Source organism: Trachurus trachurus, assembly GCF_905171665.1.
Source record: "Trachurus trachurus genome assembly, chromosome: 9".
In the NCBI taxonomy this organism is placed as follows: domain Eukaryota; kingdom Metazoa; phylum Chordata; class Actinopteri; order Carangiformes; family Carangidae; genus Trachurus; species Trachurus trachurus.
Genome location: NC_139895.1, coordinates 23732575 through 23746203, shown reverse-complemented (window position 1 = coordinate 23746203; position 13629 = coordinate 23732575). Strand labels below are relative to the sequence as shown.

The 13629-nt window shown below is 39.5% G+C and overlaps 1 protein-coding gene across 2 annotated transcripts in view; it reads right to left on the bottom strand.

Annotated features, from left to right (window-relative positions):
* Positions 1-13629, bottom strand: part of iqgap2 (IQ motif containing GTPase activating protein 2) — a 36212-nt gene that overhangs the window by 992 nt on the left and 21591 nt on the right. For both annotated transcript variants that reach the window (XM_083978715.1, XM_083978716.1), the window contains 22 exons: positions 13538-13628; positions 8506-8673; positions 8275-8417; positions 7919-8089; positions 7686-7769; positions 7402-7473; positions 7238-7307; positions 6701-6909; positions 6388-6540; positions 6084-6247; positions 5631-5855; positions 5304-5444; positions 4378-4462; positions 3995-4227; positions 3303-3435; positions 2386-2488; positions 2157-2298; positions 1438-1525; positions 1088-1300; positions 841-1001; positions 564-707; positions 26-134 (listed from right to left, as the gene is read on the bottom strand). In XM_083978715.1, coding sequence (XP_083834841.1) covers positions 26-134; positions 564-707; positions 841-1001; positions 1088-1300; positions 1438-1525; positions 2157-2298; positions 2386-2488; positions 3303-3435; positions 3995-4227; positions 4378-4462; positions 5304-5444; positions 5631-5855; positions 6084-6247; positions 6388-6540; positions 6701-6909; positions 7238-7307; positions 7402-7473; positions 7686-7769; positions 7919-8089; positions 8275-8417; positions 8506-8673; positions 13538-13628 — 3102 coding nt within the window. The remainder of the gene's footprint in view (positions 1-25; positions 135-563; positions 708-840; positions 1002-1087; positions 1301-1437; positions 1526-2156; positions 2299-2385; positions 2489-3302; positions 3436-3994; positions 4228-4377; positions 4463-5303; positions 5445-5630; positions 5856-6083; positions 6248-6387; positions 6541-6700; positions 6910-7237; positions 7308-7401; positions 7474-7685; positions 7770-7918; positions 8090-8274; positions 8418-8505; positions 8674-13537; position 13629) is intronic.

Sequence of the window (13629 nt, the reverse complement as noted above, 5' to 3'; positions counted from 1 at the left end):
GTGAGCTGCTTTGGGATGTGTTTACCTGGAAATGAAGCTGGACTTTTTCCATCTCGACTCCCATAAACTTAGCCTTCACCTCAAAGTCCCCAACTTCCTCAGCAGGTGAAATGTCAAACATGACATTTTTGAACCTTAGACATGAAAGAGACAATAATATGGGATTAACAAAAAAAGTGACAACACAGCACACTGGGGAAAACATGACCATCATTTATAGGTTCTGGCATTTCCACAGTTTTCGGGGGAACTCCAAATCAGCACTGAATCTCCTTAGCACATCTTTTCCCTGTTTTGACAGATTTGATTAATGTGCGGTCGTTAAACGTTCAGCTGAACTACAGATTTTCTACATTATCATCATTAGTCATCTGCAACTGTTCCACATTTTAACCCAGGAGAGCATGGTAACTGTCTTGAGAGCTAAAGTGGAATCAGGGCATGAGAAGAAAAATGTTAGCACACAACACATATACTGTATAATTGAAACAAAAGTTTCAGTCCCAATACTTTTTAACGGGCATGTGTACTCTTAACACAAAAATACTATTCTCTTAACTCACTGGTTTGTCTGAAGTCCTTCAATTTCCAGGATGACTCCCTTCTCATGCAGCCTGGCTGCAGTGTACTTCAGAGACTGTGGCTTCCACTTCTTACTGCCCTTATCCTCGCCTTTGCTGTCCACTTTTATGGATCTGCGTGAATTCCTGAATGTACAAAGCACAGTAATATATTATATGATATCCACATAAATTTCAGGAAGATTAAACATCACATACAAACAAATGGAGATCAATTGTTCATTCCCAACACAGTTTGCTAAATAAAGGTCCAACCCACTTCCGGTTGAGGTTATCCAGGCAGGTCTTGATGTAGGTATCATAATAATTCATCTGGTCTTGGTAGAAGGCTGCTTTTGAGTTGAGTGCCGTCAGCGTCTGCTGGAGCTTCACTAGCTCGGCCTTCCTCCTCTGTCTGTAGCGTCTTTGGTAGCGAATGTCCTGTCAATTACAGTGTTTGGTTTAGAAGCTGAACAGACTTGACAGTGCAAACAAGTTAGTGGTGGAGGCCAGAGTGGCTTATGAACCTTTGATATGTCGTTGATGAGGTCCTGGTATTTGTTCGCAGCAGTGGCGAGGCCGGCCTGCTCCAGGTTACGGAGGTTCCTCTGGATCTTCCTCTTCTTCTGCTCCAGAGGCAGCTGGCTGTCCTCCAGTAATGCCGGGCTGCTCTTCAGACCCTCTGGAGTCTGGGCATCCTGAACTGCACGGCGTTCGACAATCTTTGTATGCTCCAACTCCTTCAGAAGTGAAGTCATATTAGAATTGCACAAATAAATGAACAACTGCAAACAGAGACCAAACCTTTATTGCATATTCCTCTGAGAGAGGCTGTTGGGTACATGGCAGAAGAAAACAACAGAAAAGAAAATGTCACCTGTGGTGCAGTAGCCTGGGACTCAAGGATCTCTGGCAAAGTTTCTCCAGGTTGAATCCGAATCACATCCACTATTAGCTTTTTTGTCCTGACACACAGACACAGACAGAAAAAGACAATCTGCATGAGCCATTTTTTTGTTGTTTTGTTTAGTTTTTTCTTTTTCACTTATATTTCTGATTACCCTAATCCCGTGTCTCTGCACATGGCCTCAGCACATTATAAAATTGCAATTTATTTGACATTTGACACATACACATATGTAACAGTCTAGGACTTCTGAATCCCACTGTATCAACTCATGGACATACTGATTTCACATTCTCCCTTCTTTTGAAATGTACGTGCAAAGAAAATAATGACGAGAGCAGCTCTGTCTCTTTTAAGACACTGATGAAGACGGATACATGTTTATAGGCAAGATAACGCTGACCACCAAACCCCTTCCTTTTTGGACAGGAAAACGATAGAAGGGCAGGAAAGACAACAAAGACACGTTACTGAGTGATAGCCAAAAGAAGCACAGACTGCATGAGTAAAGTGCATCACTCAGCATTCATAGTAGTCCCAAACTCTATGCAACACTTTAAGCAAAGGTTATCATGAGTATTGAGTTTAAATATACGTAAAAGTGGTGTTTAACTTGGATTGAAATTATGTACTGTAGTTAAATTAAATTCTCATCCTGTAAGAATTCTGTATGTCAATAATGAACTTACTTTGTCATGAGCGTCTTCAGGTCCTTGTCATCCCCTTCCAGCAGCTCAAACTTGCTGGTGAGAGTGAGGGAGATTTCTGTCTTTGCCAGCTGGCTAAGAGCACTCTCTCTGTTTGAGTCGTTAGGGTCTACAGCTCCTTCACCTGAAATAAGACAGCACAGTGTGTAAAAGGAGAAATGCACTATGGCCAACTAGTGTTTAATATGAATAAAAGCCTGTTTGACAGTACCGAGCAACGACTCCACATCTGGGACGTCTCCCAGGTCCTGCAGCAGCTCATGCAACAAGTCATTGTGGTCCGGAGAGATGGCCTCCAGATGTTCTAAAAGCAGCTGAACAGACACAGATGTGATTAGTCTTAGAAGAAGAGCTTTAATACTTTTACATTTACATTATTTATGTGCATATATACTTTATGTCTATGTATATAATGTAATGCGTGTGTAAAATGCATCATGCCCCCATTTGATCTCATCTATGTTTTTCTTCCCATATTAAACAAACAGACAGGAAATGGGAGAGCATCTGCTCATTCCCCATCATCTCCATTGTTCCCCAAGTTGGGAAGTGCAGAGTGAAACTGATGATAAATGGGCGCAGATGGCTTTAGGCGGCTGATGCCACCACTATCCCCTTTCTAAGGAAGTGGTGTGGAATTATAAAGAAAGGAAACAGGATGATGATGTAAAGAAAGTTCAGTGGCTGTGTGAATAGCAAGTGATAAAAAAAGGATGTGAGAGGGAACAAGAGTTGAGAACATACACTAAAAATACGGGCAAAATGTGACCACATGTGGCCGCAATTGGTGGAAGTGAAGCTGTATAAGGGAGAACCTATACATCTATTTGTATTTTGACTTTTCAGATTTGCTTGAGATGTTGGGTTAAGAAAAACAATCATACTACAGTAACACACTGGGAGCATGTTTAATTGTTTGTTAACATCAGACGATGGGGGCTGAGAACTGAGACCTTTTATGATTATGTAAAGGCCATAAGTTGATATGTGCATGAGCTTTGAACAACTACATTAAAATAACATCAGTCGAGAAAAACATGCAACATATCTGATTGACATCCTACGTCATACTGTAAATGATATTATAGATAGAGGACATATTGTCAGACTTATTTTGCCTGGGTTTACCGAGTGCGTGTTGATGATCTCCTCTATTGAGATGTAGATGACAGGCTTGCTCAAGGTCACCATGTCTGAGTATTCATCAATATTAAACTTCTCCTCAGGTTCTGGGACATCACATGCCGACTGGAAAAATAGCCTGGTAGAGAAGAATATCAGAGGTTAGAGGTAAAATGTGTTTAGACAAACAGAAACTTTCTCTTTCTTTGTGTGCTAATGATAGTAATGTTAAGTAATGATTATATACTTATAATACTTAAGTTGATTTCCAGTAATGTTACAGAGTTAGACACTTTTGTCATGTGCTGCAGCTAAGTACACATATTCTGGTCCAGCCTCCTCTTTTTGTCAGTTTGTACAAGTCCGTCTCAAGTTCAGTTCAACACTTGTCTCAAATACTGATAAGGTAGTTTCCTCCTCTGTCACTCCTTCCACCATGTCAGCTTAACCTGACTCTCACGCTCCAAGCAAAACATGTTTATCAGTGGGGTTTGCTTTTACTGGAAGGAACATCCCCATGTGTTTTCTCCTTTATGTTGGCTTGAAGCATGGACACCATTGGATATAATTAAATTGTCATGTAGTTCTGCTCTGAGCAAAATATATTGCCAGGCAAATCAAAGTTTCTACAGCACATTAAGTTCCAGATACACATATTCAATCATTATTTCTGTCAATATTCATTTCTACTCTCTTACTTAAACTTCTCATAGGTCTGAGATATGTAGTTGTTCATCGGCGTCATATGTGCATTCTCCCCCTCAAACAGCTTATTGGCGGCAGCATGCTGGAGCATCTTTGCCACAGATCCCAGGTTACGACGCTGGTCTAGATGAAGCTGCCCTCCTGCTGACACGTCGATGATGTCGAAGCCATCGGGGGCCACGATGGCTGGGTTCATGTAGCGGTAGTACAGCAGGTTTCCTACAATCTTCCATGGAAAAAAAGAGATAGCATCATAAAAAAAATATTTGTAAAAAGAAGCATGTTCTCATGCCAGTACGCTCACAGTTATTAAGTGAGTAGAAGGGAAAATATGGCAAGAGTGGGAAAAAAAGTTGATGTTTTTAGGGGCTTCTACCTTCATCACTTCATCTTCTGAGGCATCTGGAAACTTTTCATGAAGGCTGTTCTTCAGAACTTTTGCTATGTATCTCATGCCATAACTACATGCAAAACAAAAGGCAATGACAGGACATCAAACACAAGACAACATGCATCGATGTAAAATGACAAATAATTAAAATCGACTAATTACAGGGTTTAGATGATTTATATGAAGCAATAATACTTGCGTAATGGTAGCAAGTATTACTGGGTCCCTTTAGACATGCAGTATTTCTACTTTTGTGCCATTCTTTGCTATGAGCATAATCTAACATCACCATCTAGTGGTATAAATAAGATATTTCATAGATAATATTTAGTGACCTGTTTTCATTAAAGAATGAAAAAAAACTATGTTCTAATCACACAAGACTTGTGTGTGGCTCAATTTGCCTAAAGGATAGTCCTGTTTTTCTTCTTCTTCAGCCGACAACTGCTTGCACCATAGCGATGCTTATCTACTAATGACCATGTCCTGACATGAAGCTCAAACTTAAGCAACCAGAATGAGTGTTACATGAAATGACAAAGCAAACAACCATTTCCTGTCTGACTCTATTTTAGTTACACTGCTCTCATTAATTTACGTTGAGGTTATTATGTAAAAGGTGGACAAAGTAACATGGACAGCTTAAAATAAAGTATAATGCTGCTCAGCACAACACAACAACCCCCTCAAATCATCGCCTCAAAATGTGATGTTTGTGTTATTTTGTCCGTTCATGAATAACAGAGCAGGAGTGAAGGCCACGGCCATGGCCACTTTGAATGATAAAGGCATTATCTAATTTATTCTTTCTTACACTTCTGCTTATAAAAAGGAGAAAATGGCACTAGAGAGTCAAAATCATGCTGACCAATCTGTGCCACTGTTGACATTGAACAGATCGCCAAACTTACGGGATATTATCCAGTGAAGACACAATGGAGTTCAAGACCTTATCTGTCGCAGACCGTAGTGTCAGACTGGATGCCTCCAGTCTGTTGCGTACTTCTTCATGTGACATGGCCTGCTCGGGAGTCACTTCATAAGGCAGCTTGCTGAGGGAAGACGACAGTCAGCAAACACTCAAATGTGTAGAAAAACATGAAAATGGCTTCCAGAAAAATACATCCAACACAACTTTATTATATTTATACTTTCTGTATCAAGTGTGTTAGAATTTCATAACAATGCTCCAGTTGGAAGGTCGACCTCATTGTTGGATTCATGCCACTGACACCTACCTGGCCTCCCCAGTAGCTGTCTCCAGCTGGTTCACCCAGGCTTTGTACACATCCACGGGGTTGGTGTTGATGCCTAAACTCTTGTCTTCAATGATGTCTTTGACCACAGGGGCCAGAAGCTGCCGGAGTGTGTTGTGGCCCCGTGCACCTCTGTTGAAGCTCACCACCATCTTGATGACTGTTGGGTTCCCTGTCACTATGTCCTGGATCTGATCCACTTTAGAGCTGAGGTAAATGGAGAAGACGGTGCAGTAGATCAGCAGTGTCCACCATAACAACCAAACCAAACAAAATGTGTTGAACATGTATTCAGGGTGCGCCAAGTTATTATCTTTCAGAATTTGATGTCATCTCACTGATGCAATCAGAGTGAATTTTAACCATTATATCACTACAATAGCTGCACAGCTTAAACCTGCTACAATGGACATGTTTCAAAGTAGCGGTTCTCACTTGATCTCCTCCTCCAGAGCAGTTTTGAAGAGTTTGAGCAGCAGGTACTCCTCCCTCTGGTTGGAGGCGTAGTTGTACAAGGTGAAGATAACGGTGTCCATAAACTTAGTGGACTTGTTTTGGGGCATCTGGAAGATCAGCTTGGCCAGGTAGGAGGGAATGGTCTAAAATGGAAAGAAAAGACGAGCATTAAGAATGTGTCGGTACCTGGACAGGCATTTTATCAGACTGTTTAAATCTGATAGATATACACTGTACTTTAAGCTTCAGTAGGTGAGATGGGTTAAACAGATTTTTATAATACCTGTAGCAGGTAAAAGAGATGTTGGTAGGCCTCCAGTTTCCTCCTTTTGCCTTTGTTTAGGCCCTTGATACCCAGTCGGTCTCCTCCGGTCAAGTCCTCTTTACTTGCTTTATTTTTCTTGTTCTTCATTTTCTTACTATGGGACACAACATCCTTTTCAAAGAAACAAGCACATCATTAAGATGCTTAACTGGACAAGGTCAGATATAAGTACAGATTAATATTTGGAGGCAGAAACATTTCCAAATTAATGATATCAACCGACTTAAAATTATGTTTTTCCCTTGTACACATGAAAGTAAGGGTTGTGAACCTGTAGAGTGATCCTGTTCTTCACCAGCAGTCCAATCTTAATGTCCATCAGGTTCAGGTCTTTCTCCATCTGCTGATTGGAACGGATCTTGGTGACCACTTCTTCCCTGAGCCGCGTCACGTCCTGCTCTTCTTGAAGATCCAGAGGACTCTGCTCCAGCAGGTGAACAAACTTGCGCACCACTGACAGAGGAGGGTCCTTGGCCCCAGCTACGATTTGGCACAGAACAAAGTTAGCAAAAGCACTGGTCACAAGTCTTGATACATGTACATATAGTACATACATAATGTTTTTTTTTGTGCCCAGTTAAGTATTGCTTTTGTTTGGTGTTGGGCAATAAACACAATAATCCTCCAATATCACATACATGTATCCAAAAGAAATTATGCATTTAAAAAGACACTCATTTACACAGATGAAAAACAGGACCAGTTGCAGTATGATACTTATCAAAATTGCTGATTTTTTTTTTGTCTCACATCACAATAATGATATTTTATCAGCTGCTTCAAAGGGTAAGATGCCTTTTTAACTTACTTAGAGTTCTGTAGTCATCTCTGGCTTTGTTGGCCTTTAGAAAAGCCTGGATTTTCACAATTTCTTTTTCCTAAAAACACATTACAATTTTCCGTTATTTACACGAAACACACAAAACCAAAGGATGCTGCTCAGTAATGTCGACTGACTGAAGTGACACTCACATGATCTTTGAAGAACTGCAACCTCTTGTTGTATTTATGTTTGGCTTTCCACATCTTCACAAAGGACTGGATCTAAAACGATCAGGGTTTAATGTCAGAGCTTTGATTTCGAGCAACATTTTTAATATCACAGACATGCAAATTTATTCAGTATGTGTTAACGGCTCCCAGCTACATTTATTTTACTTTGTGGCCGATGATCTTCAGAGACATTTACAAGAAAGGGATCAGAGCTTTACGGTTGTTTTTTCACTCAGTAAGAGATTGTTTAATAGATTTATCACCTTGACAACTGAAGAAACATTTTTCTGAAGCAAAGTGATCCTGTCTTTGTACAGTTTCCTTTGTTTGTAACCCTTCCAGCATGCCTGCAGGGAAAATAATATTATCATAAATATGGAAAGCAAACTGAGGGTTGTGTGTTTAAATCAATAGCACAAATGATGTAAACATACAGTACAGTCAGTATCAAGTTGATTTCTGACATGTCACTATTCACAATGAAGCCATACACTACCTGCAATTGGACAACATGTGGTTCTTGTTGGCGTAGATACTCCATTCTTTGGGCGTGCTTTTTCCTGACTAGGTAACCTCTGATCCTCGCCTGAAGCTGGGTCACGAAGGATTCGTTGGCCAACCATAACTGTTCCCGGTTATATTCTGCAGTCACGCAGCTGACAACAGTCTGAGAGGTGGGGAAAATCATAAGAACACAGTACTACTTCAGAAAGTATTTTATTTTTATAATTTTTGCTTTGTTATTATGTTTTATTGAGGGTAGATTCATGTCTACAACACAATAAAGCATGCAGAGTAAAAGGGTTTTGAACACTTTGAGTCAATATCAAGTGTGATCACAACATTATGTACCTGGATTTCCTCTTTACCAAGATGGCTGCAATTGTGTTGAAAATCTTCAGGCTCTTCCCAGGTGCCCTGTCCTGTTTCCACGTTATAGTAGTAGTCATATCTGTCTTTGATGCAATGTTTTACCCACACACTATCAGTGTCGCCTGTAGTAAAGAAAAAAAAACACTCCTTAACACTCAACATTTTATAGACCAACTCAGTAAAAAGGTGTGGTCTCTTGAACACAGTTACCTTGAGTAGCACAGTCAGTTTGCCTCTGCACCAGTTCAGCCTGGTATATGTCAGCACATTCTGGGAGCACTGCCTTCAGTCCTGCACTGGGAGTCTGCAAAGCCTTCAGGGTATTCTGGGAGTCGCCCTCAGCAACCTTCCTGTTAATATCAGCTACTGCTCCAGCCACTGGTCAAGTAAACAAAATTGAACCAAAAATAGTCAAACATGAGAAAAGCACAGAAAGTGCAAAACAAGAAATACAAGTTAAGTTAAGGGACCAAGCAATGTAGTTATTTAGAAATAATGGCAAATGGCACAATGATGGTGTTTATGTAACTTGGGGTGCATAGTCTGAATTTCATAACTTCCATGTCAGACAGCCATAAACCAGCACAAGACTGAACTGCCAGAAGACAAAGCAGTTCAGAGATGAAACATCTTCTCAAGAACGACATATATAAATTGGAAAATCATATGTACAAGGTGAGTGCTTTTTCATCAGCGCCAAATAAAACTAAAGGTGTTATAATTTTAGTACGAAAAACACTTCAGATGACTATTACTGAGAAAGGAGGAGATGACTATGGTAGGGTGGCCTTTATTAAGTGCCTGTACAATAGAGTGAAAATAGCTTTTGTTAACATCTACGCACCAAATAAATATGAGGGTCTTTTCTTCAGTCAAGTCAATAAGGTATTAGCAGAACTGTCTGAATACAAATTAGTAGTGGGCACAGACATGAATAGCATATTAGATGAAAGGTTAGATAAATCAAGTGGTTCATGCTCCAACAGGCAGTCTACCAGGGCATTAACTCTCTTATTATTAGACTTCAATCTGAAAGATGTCTGGAGAGTACGAAACCCAAAATCAAAGGAATATACCTTTTTTTCTAATAGACATAAATCCTACTCAAGGATAGATTTCGTATTAATATCTGAACAACTCATGCCATTAGTCCAAAGTATTCAAATAAAACATATGACTATGACTGACCACCACGCCTATATATGCCAGTTGTCACTGACAGACCGACCAAGAACCCCCATTAGATGGCGCTTTAACCTTACCTTTCTAGAGAATGAGGACTTCTGTAAACAATTTGAAAAGGAAATAGTTGAATTTATAATGATCAATAAACAATCAACGCTGAAAGATGTTAGGTATCTATGGGATGCGATAAAAGGATTCATTAGAATTAATGCGCAAACTTTTACATCACAGATGAAAAAAAACAACCTAAGAAAAATAAATGATTTAGAGAAATCAATATCGAAGATGGAGTTCTATCAACAAACAAATTATACAGAAGAAATGGCAAAATCCCTCGTAAAAACAAAAATGGAGTTGAACCTATTACTAACACAAATGGCTGAAACTAAGATACATAGAACTAACGTGAACAAATATATACATGGGGAGCGTCCAAGTCGCATTTTAGCGAACAAATTAAAATCAGATACCCATGTCACAAATATAACATCCATTGTTTCAGAAACGGGGGATATAATAACAGACCCAGAGTTAATTAATCATAGGTTCTCTGTTTTTTATAAAGAACTGTATACATCGGATGACAACTCTACTGACTTAGATAAGGATATTTACTTGGATAAATTAAACCTGACAACTTTGACAAATGAGGAGTCTACAGCGCTGGGGGCGCCCTTCACTCTGGAGGAACTTAGACAAGCTTTAATTAGAATGAATAAAGGTAAGTCACCCGGTAGTGATGGCATCCAACCGGAAGTCTATTTGAAATTCTGGCACATCTTAGGACCACTGATGCTAGAAATGTTCAATACTGCAATACAAAGAGGATCGTTCGGTAGAGATGTAAATACAGCCATCATAACTCTAATCTTGAAGAAAGATAAGGATCCATCTATATGTAACAACTACCGCCCCATATCCCTGCTAAATGCAGATGTTAAACTTTTCTCTAAATCACTTGCGTGCCGATTAGAAAAATATATGCCAAAACTTATCCACTCAGACCAAAGTGGTTTTGTTAAAGGGCGTTTAGCCTCAGATAACTTAAGACGGCTACTACATGTACTTGACGCCTCTAGCGATATCCCACCATCAGCTATCTTATCGGTGGATGCCGACAAAGCTTTCGACCGTTTAGAGTGGTCTTTTTTATGGTCAGTTCTGAAACATATGGGTATAGGCAATGGTTTCATAAAGATGCTTAAAACTCTATATATGAAACCCACAGCTTGCGTGGTAACTGGTAATGAACGCTCATTTCCCTTTGAGATAAGTAGGAGCAGCCGACAAGGGGACCCAATATCAGCAATGCTTTTCATTCTGTCATTGGAACCCTTAGCACAATCAATTAGATTATCATCAAATATCAAACCAATACAGATAGGGCCCACTCAACATCACATAAGCCTCTTTGCAGATGATGTTCTTTTATATTTTTCAGATGTACAGCACTCACTACAACATATTCTTACTATATTTAAGCAATACAGTCAGGTATCGAGTTATAAAATAAATTGGACAAAATCTGTCATATTACCACTACATCAAAATAGAGGCAATGATTATTCTAATATCGACATCACAGTGGTCTCACAATTTAGATATTTGGGAATTAATGTATTCGCATCACTACAAAAAACAATTCTGAAGAACTATAGCGGTACTTTGAATAAGATTAAAGCAGATCTAGACAGATGGCAGAATTTGCCGATCTTTCTGCCAGGTAGAATTTCCATAATAAAAATGAACGTACTCCCCAGAATCAATTTTTGCAGTCAAATGTTACCTGTGCCACCACCACCTAGATACTGGAATGATATACGGGCCATGATCACACGTTTCTTGTGGAAAGGCAGACGAGCAAAGATTAAATTAACTAATTTACAAAGAAAGAAGGAACTGGGGGGTTTGTCAGTACCTAACTTAAAACTGTACTTCCACGCAATTGCGCTCTGCCCGGTGGTAAACTGGTTTGATGATAATAAGTCAAATGCCTGGATTAATATCGAAAGGAGCTTGGTGGCCCCAGCGCAATTACAGGACGTCTTATTAACAAACCTCTCTATTAAAAAATGTAAACAAAAATATGGACAAATCATAACCAGTGCAATTGAAAACTTAAGGAGGATAGAAAGTATGTTTAAATGGAAATCAAAATGGCACACTAATACACCTTTATTCCATAATGATCTATTGAAATCTGGCGGTAAACACTTTGTCTCACAGGAGTGGCGAAGAGCAGGAATACACACTCTGGGAGACATCATGAGTGAAGATGGCATTAGAAGCTTTCAAGATTTAAGAGAAACATATAACATATCCCCTAACACCTTTTACTTATATTTACAGCTACGCTCAGTTTTAAATTCAAAACTCGAGAAGGATCAGCACCTTATACCGCATCCAGTAATATCCCTCATTAGGAAAGTACAGGCACTGAATAAGGGACGTATATCTGCTATGTACAGTTCAATTATAGAGCAAACTCAACCATCGCTAACAGTAACAACAGCATGGAATATTGACTGTCCAGAACCACCAATAAATTGGGCCAATGTATGGAGGAATACGAGACAAACTTCCCAAAATTTAAATAATAAATTAATAAACATAAATATTATTTTTAGAACATACCTAACACCTAAGAGGCGCTATAAGATGAAAATAGTTACAACTCCTAATTGTACTTTATGTAATCTAAACCAAACAGGGACATTCCTACATGTCATGTGGGAATGCCCAGCTGTCTATACCTTCTGGAGAGAAGTAACAGGGTCTCTCTCTGAACTCTTCCAGCTAGAAATTAACTGTAGACCACAAAGTATGCTTCTGGGGGACGACTCAGATCTACAACTGAGTCCAGCACAGAGACAAGTTTGGCTGTCAGCATCCACTGTGGCAAAAAGGATGGTGGCAGTTAGATGGAAGCCACCACATAGTCTATCTATACCACAGTGGATCCAGTCGCTGGTGGAAATACTGGCTATGGAGCTGTCAGTGGCCAGAGTAAGTAAGTCTAGTGGAAAGGCCATTCAAATCAGGAAAGATGCTCTACAATTAGTTAAGACCATATTGTAGATGCATATGTCTTTCCCTTTTTCTTTTTCTTTTTTTTCTTTTTTTTCTTGCAGCAGAGGAGGGTCACGTGGAGGTGGGAAGGAACTGAGGGGAAGGGGAAGGGTTGGAGGGCTTTATTTTTACTTTCTATCTTTCTCTTTTCTTCTTCTTTCTATTATATTCTGGGTAGGGGTTTTGGGTGGGGGTGGGTTGTTTATATTATGTTTTGTGTCTTTGTTTTTTTTTTCTTGGGGGGGTGGGGGGTGGGTGAGGGGGTGGGTGAGGTAGGGGTGATCAAGATTTAGAAGAATGATGTGGTTGTTTTTCTTTTTTTTTTTTTGTTTGTTTATTTGTTTGTTTTGTTTGCTTGTCTGTTTATTTGTATGTCTGTTTGTTGGCAATTGTGGATGTTTCCTATGGGATGTTTTATTACCAAAAGGAAGAAAACAAAAGAGAGAACGTCTACAGTTGCATGTTGGGTGTGATCACTGCACATCTCTGGGTCTATAACACCTTTGTTTTATTTGTCTCTACTTTGATGGGCGTTGGTCTGAGAGAGAGACGGACTTAGGCCTGTCTCTGCCTGTTCTGTATATGTGTGTGTATGTATGATATGGATTTTATTTACTGTAATAAAGTGAAAAAAAAAAAAAAAAAAAAAGAGATGAAACATCTGTGGGAACAGAAGCAGATTCTGTACATCTGCCTGAGTAATACAACAAGAATGCCGCTATCATTGTACATATAATGTCAGATTTTCTATTGTATAATCACAAAACACAGTACCATGATTACTGAAATGAACTAGTATTAATTTAGAACAGTAATGAACCCGCCAAGTCAGAGTTGTGTGGTGATCCGAAACTAATGCGCATCCTCTACACAATGACAATATTGTATTCTGTGTGCTTATAATTGCAAGGAACTAACTGGGCCTGAATCTACTATTATGTAAAGTGGTGAAGAAGTGGATGAGTGAATTTCAACTCGGGGCACATACACATGAGAGCCTCCTCTTCATCCTGGTTGGCTGAGAGTAAGGCCTCTTGGATTTGGTCCAGCCAAAGAACTGCAGACTCATCTCCACAGCTC